At 45.4% G+C, this 18682-nt stretch overlaps 1 protein-coding gene across 1 annotated transcript; it reads left to right on the top strand.

The window, feature by feature from the left end:
- The first annotated feature begins 13520 nt into the window (after positions 1-13520).
- LOC144093847 (uncharacterized) lies at positions 13521-18031 on the top strand. The gene is made up of 4 exons (XM_077627572.1): positions 13521-14664; positions 14741-14948; positions 15010-16403; positions 16839-18031. Exons 1-3 carry the CDS (start codon positions 13942-13944, stop codon positions 15297-15299), a joined length of 1221 nt encoding a protein of 406 aa, XP_077483698.1. The 5' UTR covers positions 13521-13941; the 3' UTR covers positions 15300-16403; positions 16839-18031.
- Positions 18032-18682: the final 651 nt, after the last annotated feature.

The following is an 18682-nucleotide window of genomic DNA, read 5'->3' as shown; positions in this document are numbered from 1 at the left end:
GCCATCAGCACGATGGAGTACGTGCCCTGCAAGTAACCAGCACCATAAGAATTGCTGTTAAAATTGACAAATTACGATTAGTACCTTATAGTTGTAGTACAGACTCCCTGAGCGTGATGGGGCCTGGATTTGCACATGCTTCCCATCAACTGCACCCATGCAGTGAGGAAAATTCCACTTGTGGTGGAAACCTGCCACGCCACCTCTAGCCACTTTTCGGTGGTTGGCATCTGAAGCAGAAATTGGCCATGACATAAGGCACGCAGTAATATGGGCCATAGTGAAGTGCACGCCATTTTCAGTATTAAATGAGGCAGCTAAGCATAGCAGATATAGGTAGACAAATAGCTAAGATACATGTATGACGAAGAAAGTAAGCACGGCCCTTAAATGGAACTGCAATGTCTCATACCTTTAAGCAGACAGGCTGCAGCACCTTCCATAGCAGTCTGCACGTAAAGTGGACGATCCCTCCTACGGTTGAAATTCCCACCCTAAAACAAAGGGCGACATCTTGCATTTGCATGCCAGATGACAAGTATCTGAAAAACATAAATGGAACAGACTGTCAGTGCAAATGCAACATTTGTGGCTGTGCGCAAAACAAGAAAACTTGAGTACCTCTTATTAAAATTTTTGTGGCCTATTCACGTGATTGTCACATAAGCGGTTATCTAATCATCCTGACAGCAGTTTCCCCGGAGAAAAAAAAAATTACTGAGAAGCAGGCGCACGAGAATCCTGCAACCAACCTACTGACTTCAGAGTGATGGCCAGCCTCATCCGAGAAGGGAGCGGCTCACAAATGCACTGCTCCTTCGTAAGCGCTTCTTCAAGAAGCGCATGTAGCTCCTCAAACCGTTCCAGAGTCATTTTGTAGTACTTCCGGAAATAATCCCGGTCTCCGGACATCAGAAGTGGCATCTGCAGAGAGCAGCGTGCGCGTAGAAGCACATACGTTGAAAGCACGCTGTGCAAAGTAAATACGCTATGCCAAATATATATTTCAACTCATGGCAGTATAGAACTCTGACTCCGACTTTCGGTTCTCACAGATAGGGCGAACCCACCAACGCCTCGGGCTCCGCAGGCTCTCCAGAAATTTTTTTTTCTCCAGCAGGAAGTACTCTTCCAGTAGCATCAGCCGCCGATGGTGGGAGTCGAGCGGAGACGCGACCACTGGAGTGTCGACGTCGTCGTCGCTGTCTTCCTGAAGAAGCAGCTTCTTCTCCAACAAGTAATACTCTTGGAGAAGCCGAACGCTACCGGGACAGAGCGTTGATGCCATCGCAGGGGTTGAGGAACTTAGGAGCTGAGTTATCGCGCGAGTGCACACTCCAAGCTCCGCCAGTGGAAAGACAAAGAGCGAGCAGACGCTTTATTGGCTGGCACTATTTTCACGTCCCGGCAGTTTCAAGCAGCGCAGCAACGTAATTTTTTATTAATACAAAATCATTTATTCCATTGAAAACATGTGAAAGGTTTTGTCATAACTAAAAACACGCATAAAAATAACGTCGACACACACCCTGCTGTGTTAATATTGCAGTTAACCAACGGTTGCCTATGCATGCATCAAGCAACACTGTGTGTCGCTCCAACCGAATTCGGTGTGTCAGTGTTGCATGTGAAACCAGTGACCGAAAATAGCACTGCGGCTACACCGACTCACCGAATATTTTTGGTCCAGTCGCATGCATGTGAAACGGGCCTGACACGAGATGCTCACGAATTCGGTCGTAGGGCTTCTTCGCTGGATCGGTGACCATCTCGGTGTTGCAGTACTTGCACACCAGCGCGCGGCCGCCTTCAGAGTCTTTTGTTGTAGTCTGTAAATCCTCGTGTTCTTTGCTCCAATCATCCAATGTCTTTCGTTTTCTTCCCATCGTGAACACTAGTCAGCAGTGCTGCGAATGCACGACGTGTAAATAGAGAGTTTTAGTTGGGCTGGTTTACGGCCAGCGGAGCTGAGCGGGCCAGCGGATACGTCGCGCGAGAAGAGTTTTAGCCTGGCGGAACCCTCAGCGGCTCTAGCGGAGCGCTCTGCTGCCCCATCTAGTGGTCAAAAGTGGAGTTACCGTGATAAGAATATGAATCACACTTGCTTTTATTTTGGTAGAACTGCTAAATATCACATCACATCACTTTATTTTCCTTAAAGACCCCTTGCGGGGTGTTACATAAGGGGTGGGTTTTTATGAAGTACAGGTGTTCAATGCAGTCATGAATGTTCCAGGGCAGGTGATGGCAGCGATATCGTGGGGAAGGCTGTTCCAGTCAGCTGCTACTCGGCAATAAAATGAATTAGAGAAAACAGTGGTACGGGCACGTGGGCGCAAAACTTGAAGATGGTGACTGATGCGATGGGATCTGCGCGGCGGGGGTGCGCAGATGTAGGGTTCTTGTCTGAGTGGCGAATAAAAAAACTTGTGAAATAAGACGAGACTGGCAGTGCGACGGCGAGCAGAAAGATTAGATAGACCTGATTGCAATTTTAGAGATGATATGCTAACGTCGTATGAATACGAGGAATGAATGAATCTGGTGGCCCTGTTCTGCACAGCTTCGAGGGCGTTTGTTAGATATGCTTGGTGAGGGTTCCAGATGGCCGATGCGAATTACACTTCTTCCAACATACTGTCCTGCGAGAGACAAATACAAATCACACTAAATAAACTGGCTGCTTGGGCAGAGAAAAATATATTCAAGTTCTACCCTCGAAAAACAGTAGCTGTTTTATTCTCATTACGACGAGGCCTACAGGTCGATCCCAATCTGTGCTTGAATCAAACCACACTGCCAAACAGGAACATAAATTTTTAGGTGTCACTTTTGACAAGAAACTTACATTTCTGTCACACATTAACAACCTCAAAAAGAAAGCATCCCAAGCCCTCAATGTATTAAAGGTACTCTCGCGAAAACGGTGGGGGTCCGATAGAGCATGCCTATTGCAAATATATCGCTCTTTGGTGCGCTCCAAGCTGGACTACGGGTGTGTGGTATATGGTTCGGCAAGAGCATCCTACTTGAAACGACTGGACCCTGTTCATAATCTTGGTTTGCGCCTATCAACTGGAGCTTATAGAACATCCCCGGTAAAGAGTCTTTACGTTGAAGCTAATGAGCCCACACTAGAGGATAGAAGAGTCACACTAACATGCACGTACATCCTAAAAACCCGTTCTCTCCCTAAACATCTCTGCTATCCCATTGTTACCAAGTGCCCATCTAGGAGATTATTCAATAATAAACCACATTTTATCAGGCCACTAATAATGCGCTTTGAAGATAAATGTGAAGACTTAGCAGTGCTGGACGCCCTACCTAATATTGCACAAAGACATGAATATCTACCACCATGGTACAGCCTTCCTTCAGTGTGTGACTTCACATTGACACACGTAAACAAAGAGAAAATACCACACGAGCACATACTGCAAGAGTTCTTTGCATTACAAGAAAAATATGACACACCGAATTTTACACTGATGGCTCAAAAACAGAAAGTCATGTCGGAAGTGCAGTAATTCAAGGAACAAAGGAAAAAATGATACGATTGCCACAGTATGCATCGGTATTTACTGCGGAATGTTATGCCATCTTTATAGCTGTAGAACAAATAGTAAAACAAAACATAAAAAATAACATCATTTACACCGATTCACTGAGTATGCTAAAAGCGCTGCATTCTACAAACGCTGCTGAACCCATAATAGGAAAAATCATACATAACATAGTTAAAATTACAAAGCAAAAACATAACATCATATTCTGCTGGGTCCCTAGCCATGTTGGAATTTTAGGTAATGAGAGAGCAGATGCTTGCGCAGCACAAGCTAGAATTGGCCATATAAAACAAGTTAACATACCACAGAGGGATTTTTCTAAATTACTGCACAGTAAACTCAGGAATAAGTGGCAGATTGCATGGGACGAACAAACAAACAACAAACTACATTCTATAAAGCCTGTTTTGGGAGAATGGAGATCATGTACACATCAGGAGCGTTTCATAGAAGTTATTTTGTGTCGACTACGCATTGGACACACACACCTTACTCACAACTTCTTACTGACAAAAAAAGGCAAACCTCTCTGCGAAATGTGTGGCGATGAACTCACGGTAAACCACGTTTTAATTGTATGCAAAGAACTGGAACAACTGAGGAAAAAATATTTCACAACATTGTACAATGAATACATCCCACTACACCCCATGTTACTTTTAGGAGATCAAGCACTGGTTGATTTTTCCAGCATTTTTAAATTTCCAGAGAAGCCAATGTTTTATACAAACTTTAGATAAAAAAAGCGTAACCTTTAACAAAAGCTGTAACCGTGTGTTTGGCGCATCATAGCCTCAGTTGCTTTTGCGCCATTAAAATCAATATAACTAACTAACTAAGTTTAGTTCTGATGAGTGAAATGTATGCTTGTAGTCTTACATTTTGGGGGGCATCCCGCAGGTGACGTTTCAAGAAGCCAAGTGTTTTATTAGCTGATGATATCAGGTTAGTCACATGCAGACGCCAGGATAAATCATTAGAAATGGTGATACCTAAGTATTTGTACGACTGGACGAAGTCGACAGAGGAGTTAGAAATTGTGTACTGGAAAACAAAAGGATTTCGGCGGCGGTGAAAAGACATATACTTACATTTGTTAGGGTTGAGTGTCATCAGCCGCTGCAAACACCAGTTTTGCACATGGTTTAGGTCAGCCTGTAGGGATTTTGGTCAGAAGGGTTAGTGACTGAACGATAAATAACGCAGTCATCAGCAAACAGACGGATATGACAAGATACGTGCTAGGGTAGGTCGTTAATCTAAATAAGGAATAACAAAGGACCGAGAACGGAACCCTGCGGGACGCCGGAGGTTACTGGAAGCGGGTGGGAGGGCTGATTATTAATGAAGACAGACTGAGAACGATGCGTGAGGAATTCTTTAATCCACGCGATGATGTTTGGATCTAGGTTCAGCTGAGAGAGTTTGAGAAGCAAGCGTTGATGAGGTACTTTGTCGAAAGCCTTAGCAAAGTCTAGGAATATGGCATCAGTTTGTAGGTTAGTGTCAAGGTTGGCGTTAATGTCATGAAGAAAAATGGCTAGCTGAGTTTCGCAGGAAAAACCTTTCCGAAATCCATGCTGGAACGGATGGAAGAAGTGATTGGAATCTAGGAATTGTATGATTTGGCTGTAAATGACATGTTCCATTAATTTGCAGGGTACACTTGGTAATGAAATAGGGCGATAATTAAGAGGTGAGTCAGTAGTACCTGTTTTGTGGATGGGAACGACCTTCCCCACTTTCCAGTCAGGTATGGTTCCTTCAGACAATGATTGCGTAAACAGTGCACAAAGGATACTGGAGCAAGCTAGTTTAGCGTTCTTTAAAATTTTTGAGTTTATATCATCTATGCCGGTAGCGGATGAGTTCTTTATTTTATCAATTATGCATGAAATTCCGCTACTGTTGAAAGTTATGGGTTCCATGGCTGTGGTGATAACAAGTGGTAGTGTAGAACAGGGCAATTCGGATTCGTCAGTAAAAACGGACGAAAAAGCAGTGTTAAATGCGTTTGCACATTCGGTATCAGTCATTGTAATACCGGCATTGTTAGTGAGGGTGATAGCGCGCGTTTCTTTTGGGTTTATCACTTTCCAGAATTTTTTGGGGTTATTGATTATCATTTTTGGTAGGTCGACTTCGTAGAAGGAGCGCTTAGCTTTAACAATCGCGGCCAAGTACAAGTGTTCCACTTCATGGTATTTTACCCACGCATTTGGGTTCCCTTGTCGCTTCGCTGTACGAAATGTGCATTTTTTCTTATTTTCGAGTCTTTTTAGTGTTTTCGTGAACCACGGCTTTTGATTACGCTTCCTAAAACTGCACGTCGGGATATATTTATTGGTTACGTCAGCTATTTTATGTTTGAAGAGTGTCCAGTTTTCATTTACACTTCTGCTATGCCCCGCAGGGGGGCGCCTGCAGCTTGCAGGCGTCGCGACGGTGAGTGGCGACACCGCGGGTTCCCGAGCATCCGCAGGGACATCCCCGCAAGGGGATGATGGTGAACTGTGCATCACCACGGACCGGAGCACCCGCGCCACGCCGTGCGTGGCATCGCCGTGTCCGGGGAAAAGGGGATCCTGGTGGTTGAGCCGATGCCGAGCGTTTGGACCCTTAAGGCCCCTTGGAGGAGGCAACACACCACTTTGGCCCCAGCTTCCTGCAGACGGCACCTCCGGCCTGACCCGACCGGGGGGAATCGGCAGTCGCCTTTTCCTATCCTCCTCTCCATCTTTCACTTTCCTATCTCTGTCTCACAACTCTTCTATATCCTACTCACTTCTTGGTTATTCCTGTTTTCCTGGCGGCGAGGGTTAACCTTGTGTGACCAACTACCCTGAGTTGAGTCATATTTGGTTATAGTTAAGGTGTACAGCTGGCGTGGGCAGGACTTGCTTTCAAGTTCCTGTCCCGTCCCCTTGTTGGACTCCATGGTGGGTGGCTGGCACCATGACTGAAAAACTTCATTTTTTATGGCTCCCCCCCTTTCAAAACCCGATCGCTCTCTCAAGAGAGGGCGGAACGAAGCAGCTGATTTTTTCTCAAGAAAGAGACAAACATTTTCAAAGTTCCACGTAATCCACAGTGAAAGTGACAGAATACAGGCAAAAATAATATCCCCATTCCTTGTGTCAAAATGCTTAACCGATACCTTGGGCCCTGGCTACAAGGTCTCAAAAATGTCCAGCGGTGACTTACTTCTTGAGCTGCGCGACAGCATCCAGTGTTCAAAACTCTCCAACATTGCGTCTATAGGGGACATCTCTGTCTCTGTAACCCCCCACCGATCTCTAAACACAGTCCGAGGTGTAATCTCGGAATCAGACTTTATCCATATCACAGAAGCTGAAATGCTTGAAGGGCTTACCGACCAGAATGTAATCGATGTTCACCGAATCAAGATCCGCAGGGATAACAAAGAAATAGATACCAAACACATGGTCCTCACATTTAATACCAGTACCTTGCCCGAAACGATCGAAGTTGGATACTTGAAAGTCAACGTCAGACATTATATACCCAATCCCCGCCGATGTTTCAACTGTCAAAAGTTTGGCCACGGCTCACAAAGTTGCCGCGGCCGCAAAACCTGCGCGAAATGCGCTTCGAAAGACCAGCATTCTGAAGAATGTGACGCAGCACTGCGCTGCGTAAACTGCGAAGGAGACCATGCAGCGTACTCCAGGGCATGTCCGTCCTGGAAAAAAGAAAAGGAAATAATTACCATAAAGACAAAAGAAAACATTTCATTCAAAGAAGCAAGGAGGCGTTTTGCGCTTACGAACACCTTCTCTTTCACAGCAAAACCCAACTTCGCTGATGTGGTGCGCGGGGGCGTAGCACCACACAGCTCTACGGCACCTGCCGAGGCTGCTTTCACAGAGCCAGTGGCAGGGCCATCCACGCCCCAGGCAGGGACAGCGAAGGCTGCTCTGCCACCCTCAAAGCAGGGAACGCCGGTCCATGGGTCGGCATCCCGCAGGACCTCCCCCCGTCGGGAGAGGCCTGAAACTAACACAACCGCGGGCCCTCCGCGGTTCTCCAGCACCTCGGTTGAGGTGATGGATACAGCACCCACTCCGCCTCCACTACAGAGGCGGAACAGCTCTCTTGAGCGGAAAAAAGACAGGCCCCTCATAACGGGCCCACCTCATAAGTAAATCTCCTTTTATTTTCACTCAAAAACACAAGCATGGCTTTTTTAATTCAATGGAATTGCAGAGGACTTATGCGGAATTATAGTGACATAACACATATTTGAGGGTCAATGTTACCGATAGTTTTATGTCTTCAGGAGACCAATCTTGGTCCACAACATGTACATATCCTGAAACATTATCAAACTTTTAGACGCGATCGCGAGCAGGCAAATCGACTTTCAGGAGGCGTCGCAATTGTCGTCCAAAGCGGCGTCCCTGCTCGAGAAATCAAGCTCAATACAAAACTTGAGGCGGTTGCAGTCAGCATCGTCAGTTATAAAACACTAACAATCTGTTCCGTATACATTCCTCCACATTTTACACTAACAGTCCATGATCTAGAAGAATTGATAGATGAACTTCCAGAGCCATATCTGGTAGTTGGGGATTTTAATGCTCACTCCCCTTTTTGGGGAAGCGAGCGCTGCGACTCTAGGGGGCAAACAATCGAAGATTTTATCCTCTCAAATAACATCTGTCTTTTAAATACAGGAAAAGCAACTTATTGTTGCCCAAGCTCGGCAAAAATGAGCTTTCTCGATTTAGCTTTCGCATCACCATCGCTTTTTACCGATTTTAAATGGGATGTTTTAAATGACCCTCTGGGAAGTGATCACCTTCCTATTATCATCAGCCTCTCATCGTCTACTGCAGTCATCCCCACAAGACCACGGCGCTGGAAACTTCACCTCGCCGACTGGTCACTTTTTACAGCAAGTGCCACACTAGAAAAAGAATTTTGTGAAGATCTCGGCATAGACGAAATTAATGGAAAATTTACTACATGCATAATATCGGCCGCTACACTAGCCATACCACAAACAACAGGACTCGTACACAAAAAACATAAAGTATGGTGGACACAAGAATGCACATTGGCAAAAAAACAACAAAATAAAGCTTGGGGCTCTCTGCGTCGGTATCCCACAGCGGAGAACTTGATAGCCTTTAAGAGGGCCAAGGCCAGAGCGCGATTCGTTCGGAGAAACGCCGAGAAATCCTCGTGGCAGAAATATGTGTCCTCTATAAACAGCTCAATAGCCTCAAAAAAAATGTGGGAAAAAGTTCGAAGATTCAGTAGTGACCATACCCCTTTCACACTTCCTCTATTGACTACACCCGGGACACAAACATCATTAGAAGAACAGGCCAACATACTAGGTGAGCATTTTGCTGAAGTTTCCAGTTCGTCCAATTACACAAACACGTTCCAGAAGTACAAAGCAATAGCAGAAAAACAAAAACTTCCATTTGCAGCAGGTATGCACGAGGACTACAATCAACCCATCACACTCCAGGAATTGATTAAGGCATTATCTTCTGGTAAAAAGACAGCAACAGGCCCAGATAATGTGCATTACGCTATGCTTGCCCATCTCTCTGAGGCTGCCGTGCAGGCATTGTTGAACTTCTTTAACAAAATATGGATGACTGGCAGAATACCTGAGGAGTGGAAGAAAGCAATAATAGTACCTTTTCTGAAACCCGGAAAACAACCAACAAGTCCTAACAATTACAGACCGATAGCCCTCACTAGCTGCATCGCTAAATCTTTCGAAAGCATAGTAAACATTAGACTGACCTTCACACTTGAATCTCGTCGACTCTTAGATTTACATCAATGTGGATTTAAGAAAGCATGCTCGACCACTGATCACCTTGTCCGCCTAGAAAACACCATCCGAGAGGCGTTCATCCACAAACAGCACTGTATCGGTGTCTTCTTCGATTTGGAGAAGGCATATGATACCGCGTGGAAGTTCGGCATCCTCCATGACCTAGCAGATCTAGGGATCCGCGGCAGAATGCTGAACTGCTTGAACGACTTCCTGACTAACCGCACATTCAGAGTCCGTCTGGGAGCAACTCTATCAGCGACATTCACCCAAGAGAATGGCGTACCCCAGGGATGCATTTTAAGTACGACACTCTTTATAGTAAAAATGAATTCTTTGGCCAAAGTAATACCTAAGTCCGTAATGTATTCAGTTTATGTAGATGACATACAGATAGCATACACTTCATCCAACATACTGTCCTGCGAGAGACAAATACAAATCACACTAAATAAACTGGCTGCTTGGGCAGAGAAAAATGGATTCAAGTTCTCCCCTGAGAAAATAATAGCTGTTTTATTCTCATTACGACGAGGCCTACAGGTCGATCCCAATCTGTGCTTGAATCAAACCACACTGCCAGTCAAACAGGAACATAAATTTTTAGGCGTCACTTTTGACAAGAAACTTACATTTCTGTCACACATTAACAACCTGAAAAAGAAAGCATCCCAAGCCCTCAGTGTATTAAAGGTACTCTCGCGAAAACGGTGGGGGTCCGATAGAGCATGCCTATTGCAAATATATTGCTCTTTGGTGCGCTCCAAGCTGGACTACGGGTGTGTGGTATATGGTTCGGCAAGAGCATCCTACTTGAAACGACTGGACCCTGTTCATAATCTTGGTTTGCGCCTATCAACTGGAGCTTATAGAACATCCCCGGTAAAGAGTCTTTACGTTGAAGCTAATGAGCCCACACTAGAGGATAGAAGAGTCATACTAACATGCACGTACATCCTAAAAACCCGTTCTCTCCCTAAACATCTCTGCTATCCCATTGTTACCAAGTGCCCATCTAGGAGATTATTCAATAATAAACCACATTTTATCAGGCCACTAATAATGCGCTTTGAAGATAAATGTGAAGACTTAGCAGTGCTGGACGCCCTACCTAATATTGCACAAAGACATGAATATCTACCACCATGGTACAGCCTTCCTTCAGTGTGTGACTTCACATTGACACACGTAAACAAAGAGAAAATACCACACGAGCACATACTGCAAGAGTTCTTTGCATTACAAGAAAAATATGACACTTACACCGAATTTTACACTGATGGCTCAAAAACAGAAAGTCATGTCGGAAGTGCAGTAATTCAAGGAACAAAAGAAAAAATGATACGATTGCCACAGTATGCATCGGTATTTACTGCGGAATGGTATGCCATCTTTATAGCTGTAGAACAAATAGTAAAACAAAACATAAAAAATAGCATCATTTACACCGATTCACTGAGTATGCTAAAAGCGCTGCATTCTACAAACGCTGCTGAACCCATAATAGGAAAAATCATACATAACATAGTTAAAATTACAAAGCAAAAACATAACATCATATTCTGCTGGGTCCCTAGCCATGTTGGAATTTTAGGTAATGAGAGAGCAGATGCTTGCGCAGCACAAGCTAGAATTGGCCATATAAAACAAGTTAGCCTACCACAGAGGGATTTTTCTAAATTACTGCACAGTAAACTCAGGAATAAGTGGCAGATTGCATGGGACGAACAAACAAACAACAAACTACATTCTATAAAACCTGTTTTGGGAGAATGGAGATCATGTACACATCAGGAGCGTTTCATAGAAGTTATTTTGTGTCGACTACGCATTGGACACACACCTTACTCACAACTTCTTAGTGACAAAAAAAGGCAAACCTCTCTGCGAAATGTGTGGCGATGAACTCACGGTAAACCACATTTAATTGTATGCAAGGAACTGGAACAACTGAGGAAAAAATATTTCACAACATTGTACAATGAATACATCCCACTACACCCCATGTTACTTTTAGGAGATCAAGCACTGGTTGATTTTTCCAGCATTTTTAAATTTCTCACAGAAGCCAGTGTTTTATACAAACTTTAGATATAAAAAGCGTAACCTTTAACAAAAGCTCTAACCGTGTGTTTGGCACATCATAGCCTCAGTTGCTTTTGCGCCATTAAAATCAATATAACTAACTAACTTCTGCTATGAAAGGATGTTTCAAACATTGACAAGAAGTTATTTAATTCATTGCTGATTGCTTCGTAGTTTTCCTTGTCGTAGAGCATAATAGTTTTCCGGGAAGGTTCTTTTAACACAGGTGTAAAGCTGAAAGTGACATGAATTACTTTACGGTCGCTGATTTCGCGGAGGTACGTAAGGGATTCTAAGCTATCTGGATGAGTGGTCAGAATGAGGTCGAGAGTGTTAGCTGCTTCTCCTGCGACACGTGTTGGTTCAGATACTAATTGGGTCAAATTAAAATTAAGAATGACATCAAGGAATTCTCTCGACCCTTCCTGACTGACCATGGGCTGAGGTTGACTATTCCAGTCGATATTGGGGTAGTTGAATTCCCCAAATAGGAGGATATGTGCCTTAGGGAGCTTTGAAACCAGTTGATTTAGGATATTGTGAAGCTTGCGAGGAAAGTCGGGACTACTTCGAGGTGGTCTATAGCACACCCCAATTAGAAGTGACAGGGGTGAAGCACGGCACATGAGCCATAGTATTTCCAAGTCCGAGCAGACATTAATGACGGAGCATGATAACTTTTCTTTGACGGCAATTAGAACTCCCCCTCCGCGGGCTTCTTTCCTATCGGCGCGAAAAAGACGAAAATTTGGCAAATCAAACAAGATCTCTGAGTCATTTATATCGCTGTTCAACCACGTTTCGGTTAATACAAGTAGATCGCTGCCTGATGATGAAATAAGGTTTGGCACGATATCGCGTTTCGGCAAGAAGCTGCGGATGTTAGTAAAGATAACCGATAGGGAAAAGTTGGCACGAGGAGTAGGTGGGGAATAATGCGGTGGCCGGCAGGGGTGAGTTGATTGTTAAGATATTTCTTTAACAGTTTCAGAACTTTCATCAAAAATGTAACGCTTTGGGCCGATATGCAGCTTTTTAAACCGCAGGGAATAAGACACAGACTTTGCCTTAGCGAAAGCTATAAGCTGTTTTCGGAAAATCTGGACGCGGCGCGAAAAATCTTCACCTACGCTGTAGCCTGTATCTTTGAACTTTGGACCTTTGGAAAGAACTGATTCTTTTGTTTTGAAGGATGTTTTGAAGCCGCAAATGTACGGCTTTTCCCTCCGCCTCCTTCCACTTCTTTGTGGAGAATAAAACTTGTATGTAAATTTGACGATAATCGGGCGTTGCCGATCCTGAGAGTGTCTTCCGAGGCGGTGAGCACGTTCAATTTCGATTGGGCTTAACTGGATATCAAGGTATTGAGAGCAGTGGCGAGTGATTATTTCTTCGGATTGCGAATAGGTTTCAGAGGGGTTGGTATCAGGTAAACCATAGAAAATTAGGTTGTTTCGCCGGGAGCTGTTTTCAACGTCTTCCAGGCAAGCCTCTAGCACACTAACTAGGCGAGTCGTTTCGGTTGTAGTGGTTTGGATTGCTTCTAGGTCAGTGCGCATTGTAGACAGATTTCCGCAGTGAGTTTCTAAAGTGCTGAGACGGGTGGTGAAATCTGCCATTTTTTTGGTCCATTGAGAGAAGATGGCTCTTAAGCTCCTGCACTTCAGTTACTAATGTGGTCTGGCCAGAAGACATCTTTTTTAGTTCGTCAAGAATAATGTCTAGCTTGTCAGGACCGGGGTTGCTCTCAATATCACCACACGACAGTAACAAAGAATGAACAATGTGAAGACACTCAACACTGATAACAAGGCAGCACTGAGGGCTCGAAAGCTGCACCAAAAAATAGTTACTCATTTTCTTCGAAAAGAGACTGTAATGGCCACCAACCTGCATGGCGAAGACGAGGGGATTAGAGAACTGTGTTGTGGCACAGCCACCGAGCCCACAGAGTGCCGGTGACGGTCGCTGTTCATTTATAGTTGACGCGTTGAATGTAGTCGCTGACGATGGGGCCTTGGTCTGAGGATCCAGTTGTTTTGAGCCGATATTGCAGGAAAAGGGGCGTTTTTGGTTGCCTTGTTGATGGGACCTCCATAAGCTGCGTCGTGCAGGGGCGCATGCTCGAACACGCTCGACCAGGGAGCGCAAAACTTGCCAGGGAGCATGACGCAGACGATGAGGGGCGAGAGCACCTGCATGGCGAAGACGAGCGGATTAGAGAACTGTGTTGTGGCACAGCCACCGAGCCCACAGAGTGCCGGTGACGGTCACTGTTCATTTATAGTTGACACATTGAATGTAGTCGCTGACGATGGGGCCTTCCAATCTGGTCTGAGGATCCAGTTGTTTTGAGCCGATATTGCAGGAAAAGGGGCGTTTTTGGTTGCCTTGTTGATGGGACCTCCGTAAGCTGCGTCGTGCAGGGGCGCATGCTCGATCGCGCTCGACCAGGGAGCGCAAAACATGCCAGGGAGCATGACGCAGACGATGAGGGGCGAGAGCACCTGCATGGCGAAGACGAGCGGATTAGAGAACTGTGTTGTGGCGTTTTCTTTTAAACATTGCTTTATAATAGTGTTGTATTGTATGTTATCGCGAGGATGGTATGTTAGAAAAGTGTTGAGCACTGAAACAGTGCAGTCAAGCCGCAGCCGCCAAAGAAGCTGCTTTTTTTGTTTCTTCGGGTTGTTGCTGCTTACAGCTACAGCTGCTTGCACGATGCCGAAGAGCATACTGCAGGACCCGCTGCTTCTTTCTCGACTAAAATGGTCCAAGATTGAAGATCTGCTGTGCCTAGAGGTGTTTGGTGAAACACGGCGTGACCCGCTGTCAGTTCGTGGACTTATCAACATTGATGCTATGGACAGTGGCGTCTTCAGGATGTATTTTCGTTTCGAAAAGGACGATTTACGCAAACTGCAGTCGGCTTTGCGCATTCCTGAAATGGTGGTAACTCCGCAGAAAGTGTCAGTTCCTGGGCACGAGGCTCTGTGTACAACCCTTCGACGGCTGGCTTATCCGAACCGCCTGTGCGACCTCGAGGACCTTTTCGGGCGGCACAGCTCAGCGCTATCGTCCCTGACAAACGAAGTTCTCTGGCACGTCGACGAGTGCTTCTTCCACTTGCTGGACGACTTCAATAATCACAAGTGGCTGAACCTGAACACGCTTGAGAAATTCTCGCAGGTAAGTCGCAAATACAAAATATTTAGGGTCAGAATTTCGTGTGTCGACATTTCTAACACATTTGCTCATTCTTCAGGCCATTCATGCTAAAGGTGCCCCTCTGACTAATTGCTGGGCGTTCATCGACGGCACCGCACGGGCGATATGCCGGCCATCAAGAGATCAAAAACTTTATTTCAGTGGCCACAAGCGCTTCCATGCTTTGAAGTACCAATCAATAATGTGCCCTAATGGGATCATTTGCCAGTTGGATGGATCCTACCCCGGCAGCAAACATGATGCTGGTAAGTAAATAACGAGCAGCCCCGTTACATCATAATGTACAATTTATTTTTACTCTTTCAGGTAACTTCGGGATCAGCAAGGTCTACTCAAAGCTAGAAAAGCTTGTTCAGGGCCAGAGTTATTGCATTTACGGAGACCCTGCTTATTCACTGCGACCACTTCTGCTGACGCCCTATGGCGGTGTGTCCCTGACTCCGGAGCAATGCGAATTCAACAAGGCAATGAGTGGTGTGAGGCAGGCTGTGGAGTGGGGGTTTTGCAAAATTGCGGGACTGTTCGCCTTTGTCGTCTTTAAAGAAAACCAAAAGCTGCTTGTATGGTGCCCAGGTATCGCACTACTTTGGCGTTGATCCACCAGAACTTGAGACTTGCCTCACCTCTCTGTAGTAACACACAGTTGCAGAAATGGTGGCTTTATTCATGACATTCATTTTAAGTATGATTTCCATTCAAAAATTCCAGCATTTCATTGTGTTGTGCATTGAACATTTTTTGTATGCTGTCAAGCAGTTTCTCATTGGGCTTCTTCGATTTACCGGGCTCTGATAGTCCTCGGGCAGCTCGCGGTTTCCTGTCAAGCAGGAAGCTACGTCATGATCACGTGCGAGCGGTGCCAGCCGGCCGTCCGCGGGCAGTCGGCGCAGTCAGCAGTCAGAAAAAAATGAGGAGGGGCGCGAGAATGCCGGTCGAGGAATTTGGCGCGCTTTTCGGAGCAGACCACTTGCTGGAGTCCGATAGTTCCGACTCGGAAGATTCCGACGAGGAGGATTTTGGCGACACATTTATAATGTGCCTTCTACTTGCACAACTGGAACGGCAGAACCGGCACAGAGTGCAATTATATGTCGAAGAGGTTGTGCCGCGCTACTTGGATTTTGAGTTCAGCAAGCTTTTTCGCCTTTCTCGCTCTACAGCAGCTACTCTAGTGGAGGAGTTTCAGCGCTCGTGTTTCTATCCCGAGGGCCTGAGAGGGAGGCCAAAAATATCGGCCGAGAAGACTGTTCTTATAGCGCTTACTTACATCGGGACGCAGTGGGCGCTATATCAGATCGCTGACAAGTTTGATGTCAGTGAGTCAACAGCTCATGTCGCTGTAAGCCGAGTACTGGACTTTCTGTGGTCCATAAGTGCACGGGAGATCTGCTGGCCGGATCGAGAAGAGCAGGCGAGAAACAAGCGAGCATTTCGAGCTCTGCTAACTCGCCAAGGGGAGCCAACTGGCCTGCCAGACGTGATCGGCGCAATTGACGGGTGCCATGTTCGCATTTCGAGGCCAACCGAATCGGAAGAGAGCTACTACAACAGGAAGAAATTTCACTCAATATTACTGCAAGGCGTGTGCAATGCGGACATGATGTTCACGGACGTGTTCATCGGTTTCCCTGGGAGTGCTCATGACGCCCGAGTCCTACGGCACAGCTTCCTGTTCGAGGTCGCAGCTTTGAAATGCGAAGGTAAGGAGCATTTTATAACTTGGCAACTTAAGGGCGCTTTGTAGAAACAGTATGAAGAGAATAAGAAAAAAAAGGGGGGGGGGTAGCCACACACAAGTAAGAGTGCGAGAAGGGGCTTTATGTTCATTTTTTTTCACTTTTGACTCTCTGTCCCAGTTCCTGTTTCAAATGCATCTTCGGGGTGTTGTTTCAAACATTTCGAGTTGACATTGTTTGGTGACCGTTCTCTTCTCTCCATATCACGACCCATTTGTCAAAGCACAATTAAATAATTTTAAAGCATCAAAAACTGCAAACCAAAACTCAGTTCGTGGTTAGAGTGGCTGAAAGGTCTTTCAAGGATCAAAATATTTAGCATAGAATTTGTGTGCTATTTTTGCATAGTATATACAATAGCTCAGGGTCATGGTAACAATTAATCTGCATCATTTCCAGGCGGCTACCTGCTAGGAGACTCAGCTTACCCACTACTGCCATGGCTTCTGCCTCCATATCGCCAGACAGGAGCTTGGCAGCCATGGATGGCTACTTTCAACAGTGCCCATACTAGGCAACGAGTAGTCATTGAAGGTACATTTGGCCTCGTCAAAGCTCGATTTCAGCGCTTGAACTACATAGATGTGTGGGATACATCGAAGGCTGCGTATGTTGTCTTGGCAGCATGTGTGCTCCACAATATGGCAAGGCGCCGTGCTGATGCACTGAAGGATTTGCCAGATGCCACAGACATTGACGCCGACGTTGAATCCACTGATTCCGTTGAAACAAACGAAGCACCTGCTTTTGCTGTTGCTTTAAGGGACAGCATAGCGCAAAATCTGTGCGGTAGTCCAACGGAGGCTTCTTGTGCAGAACTTGCATGTGAAGTGCCCCAGTGAATATTTTCAGATATGCACTCAAGACTGAGCCAAAACTATTGTGCAATATTTTTATTGAACATGTAAATAATACCGTTTGCAGTCACAGTGCAATGTAAACTGACAGCAAACAGAAATGGAAATAAAATTTGTACTTCCTGCATGGAACTCTATGCGTGAGATGATTGAACAGCAACAAACCAAAACAGTAACTACGAATACGCAACGTATATAACTGAGGAACAAATCACGGATTGCCTTAATAAGGGAGACGGACCAGTCAAGCTGCCTTATTTGTCACCCTGTAATTGTAAGAAAACAAACCCAAACTGTAAGCAATTAGCCTACTCATTTTCAGGCTCAACATCTGGTGGCTGACGCTCGAATCTTGCAGCAAATTTTTCGAGCGCAGCAAGACCATCAACGTGGGCCTGCCTGCGAGCAGCCATGCGGTCCTCGTGCCTTTTTTGTCGGTTCTGTTCAACTTCGCGGAGGTGGTTGAAGAAGCCTTGTACCACGGCACGTGTTGAGTCCAGGCGGACCCTCTTTGCAGCAGTTGGTCGGTCTTGGGATGGACACTCAACGGGTACATCCCTGCCACCGGTGCTTTCGTCTCCTACTGCCGAAGCCAGACTCTGCTGAACGCTGACGGGTGCAGGTTGCAGAGATGATAGTAAATGTAGGTAGTAAATGTTCAGTGCCAATGAAAAAATCTCACTTGAGTAAAGCTGATATTAATTGAATGATCTTGAAGAAAACTTATCTTTTTTTTCATGAATCTAGCTATGTCCATGATTTACAGCTTAAAAACCCTTATAAAAACCCTTATAGTGCTTCTTTAAAGGAGTATCGACAACCTAAATTTCATTCGTGTTAGCACTGTAGGTGAGGAGAAAAATAAATTTAAAAAACTAAATAAATTAGCACTGTGAGGATAAAACTAAGTGGGCTTACGGAACAGTTATTCAAATTTATCGACCAACTTCAAAAAAAAAAGAGTAAACGAAAATTCCCGGATAATCACTATCAAAATCCCAGCATTTCTCTGACGTTTCTTTCGACTGCTTCAACTCCCGGAAGAAACATATATGACTAAATAAAACCAGTGATTGGGCGATAAAGAGTAATAAACTTACTCGCTTTGGGTCCGCGCAACTCCGGGCCCCAGCAAACACGGCGGGTTCACGGCGTGGCTTTTATCTAGCAGCTCACTGAACTCCCTGGGCATAACAAATGACACCCACCTACGTTAGCAGGCGCGTCAGTTTTAAAGGAGTGATTCGAATTAATGCTTAAATACGTGTCAACTCAGAGGAAAATCATGAGAGTGGACTCACTCTTCAAACTCGCACGACCTACGGTCGTTGCCAGAACGAGAATTGTGCTCCCGCAGTCGCTTGTAACCCCGCTCTAGCGTTCGCC

This window comes from Amblyomma americanum, chromosome 6, assembly GCF_052857255.1.
Source record: "Amblyomma americanum isolate KBUSLIRL-KWMA chromosome 6, ASM5285725v1, whole genome shotgun sequence".
NCBI lineage: Eukaryota > Metazoa > Arthropoda > Arachnida > Ixodida > Ixodidae > Amblyomma > Amblyomma americanum.
Note: the sequence above shows the minus strand (reverse complement) of the source record. Positions and strands in the feature narration are given on the sequence as shown.

Bases quoted from the DNA above. Each gene is read 5' to 3' on its own strand.
- LOC144093847 (XM_077627572.1), top strand. From the start codon at position 13,942: ATGCCAGGGAGCATGACGCAGACGATGAGGGGCGAGAGCACCTGCATG. The intron at 14,665-14,740 runs GTAAGTCGCAAA...CTCATTCTTCAG, and splicing joins CGCTTGAGAAATTCTCGCAG to GCCATTCATGCTAAAGGTGC. The intron at 14,949-15,009 runs GTAAGTAAATAA...TTACTCTTTCAG, and splicing joins CGGCAGCAAACATGATGCTG to GTAACTTCGGGATCAGCAAG.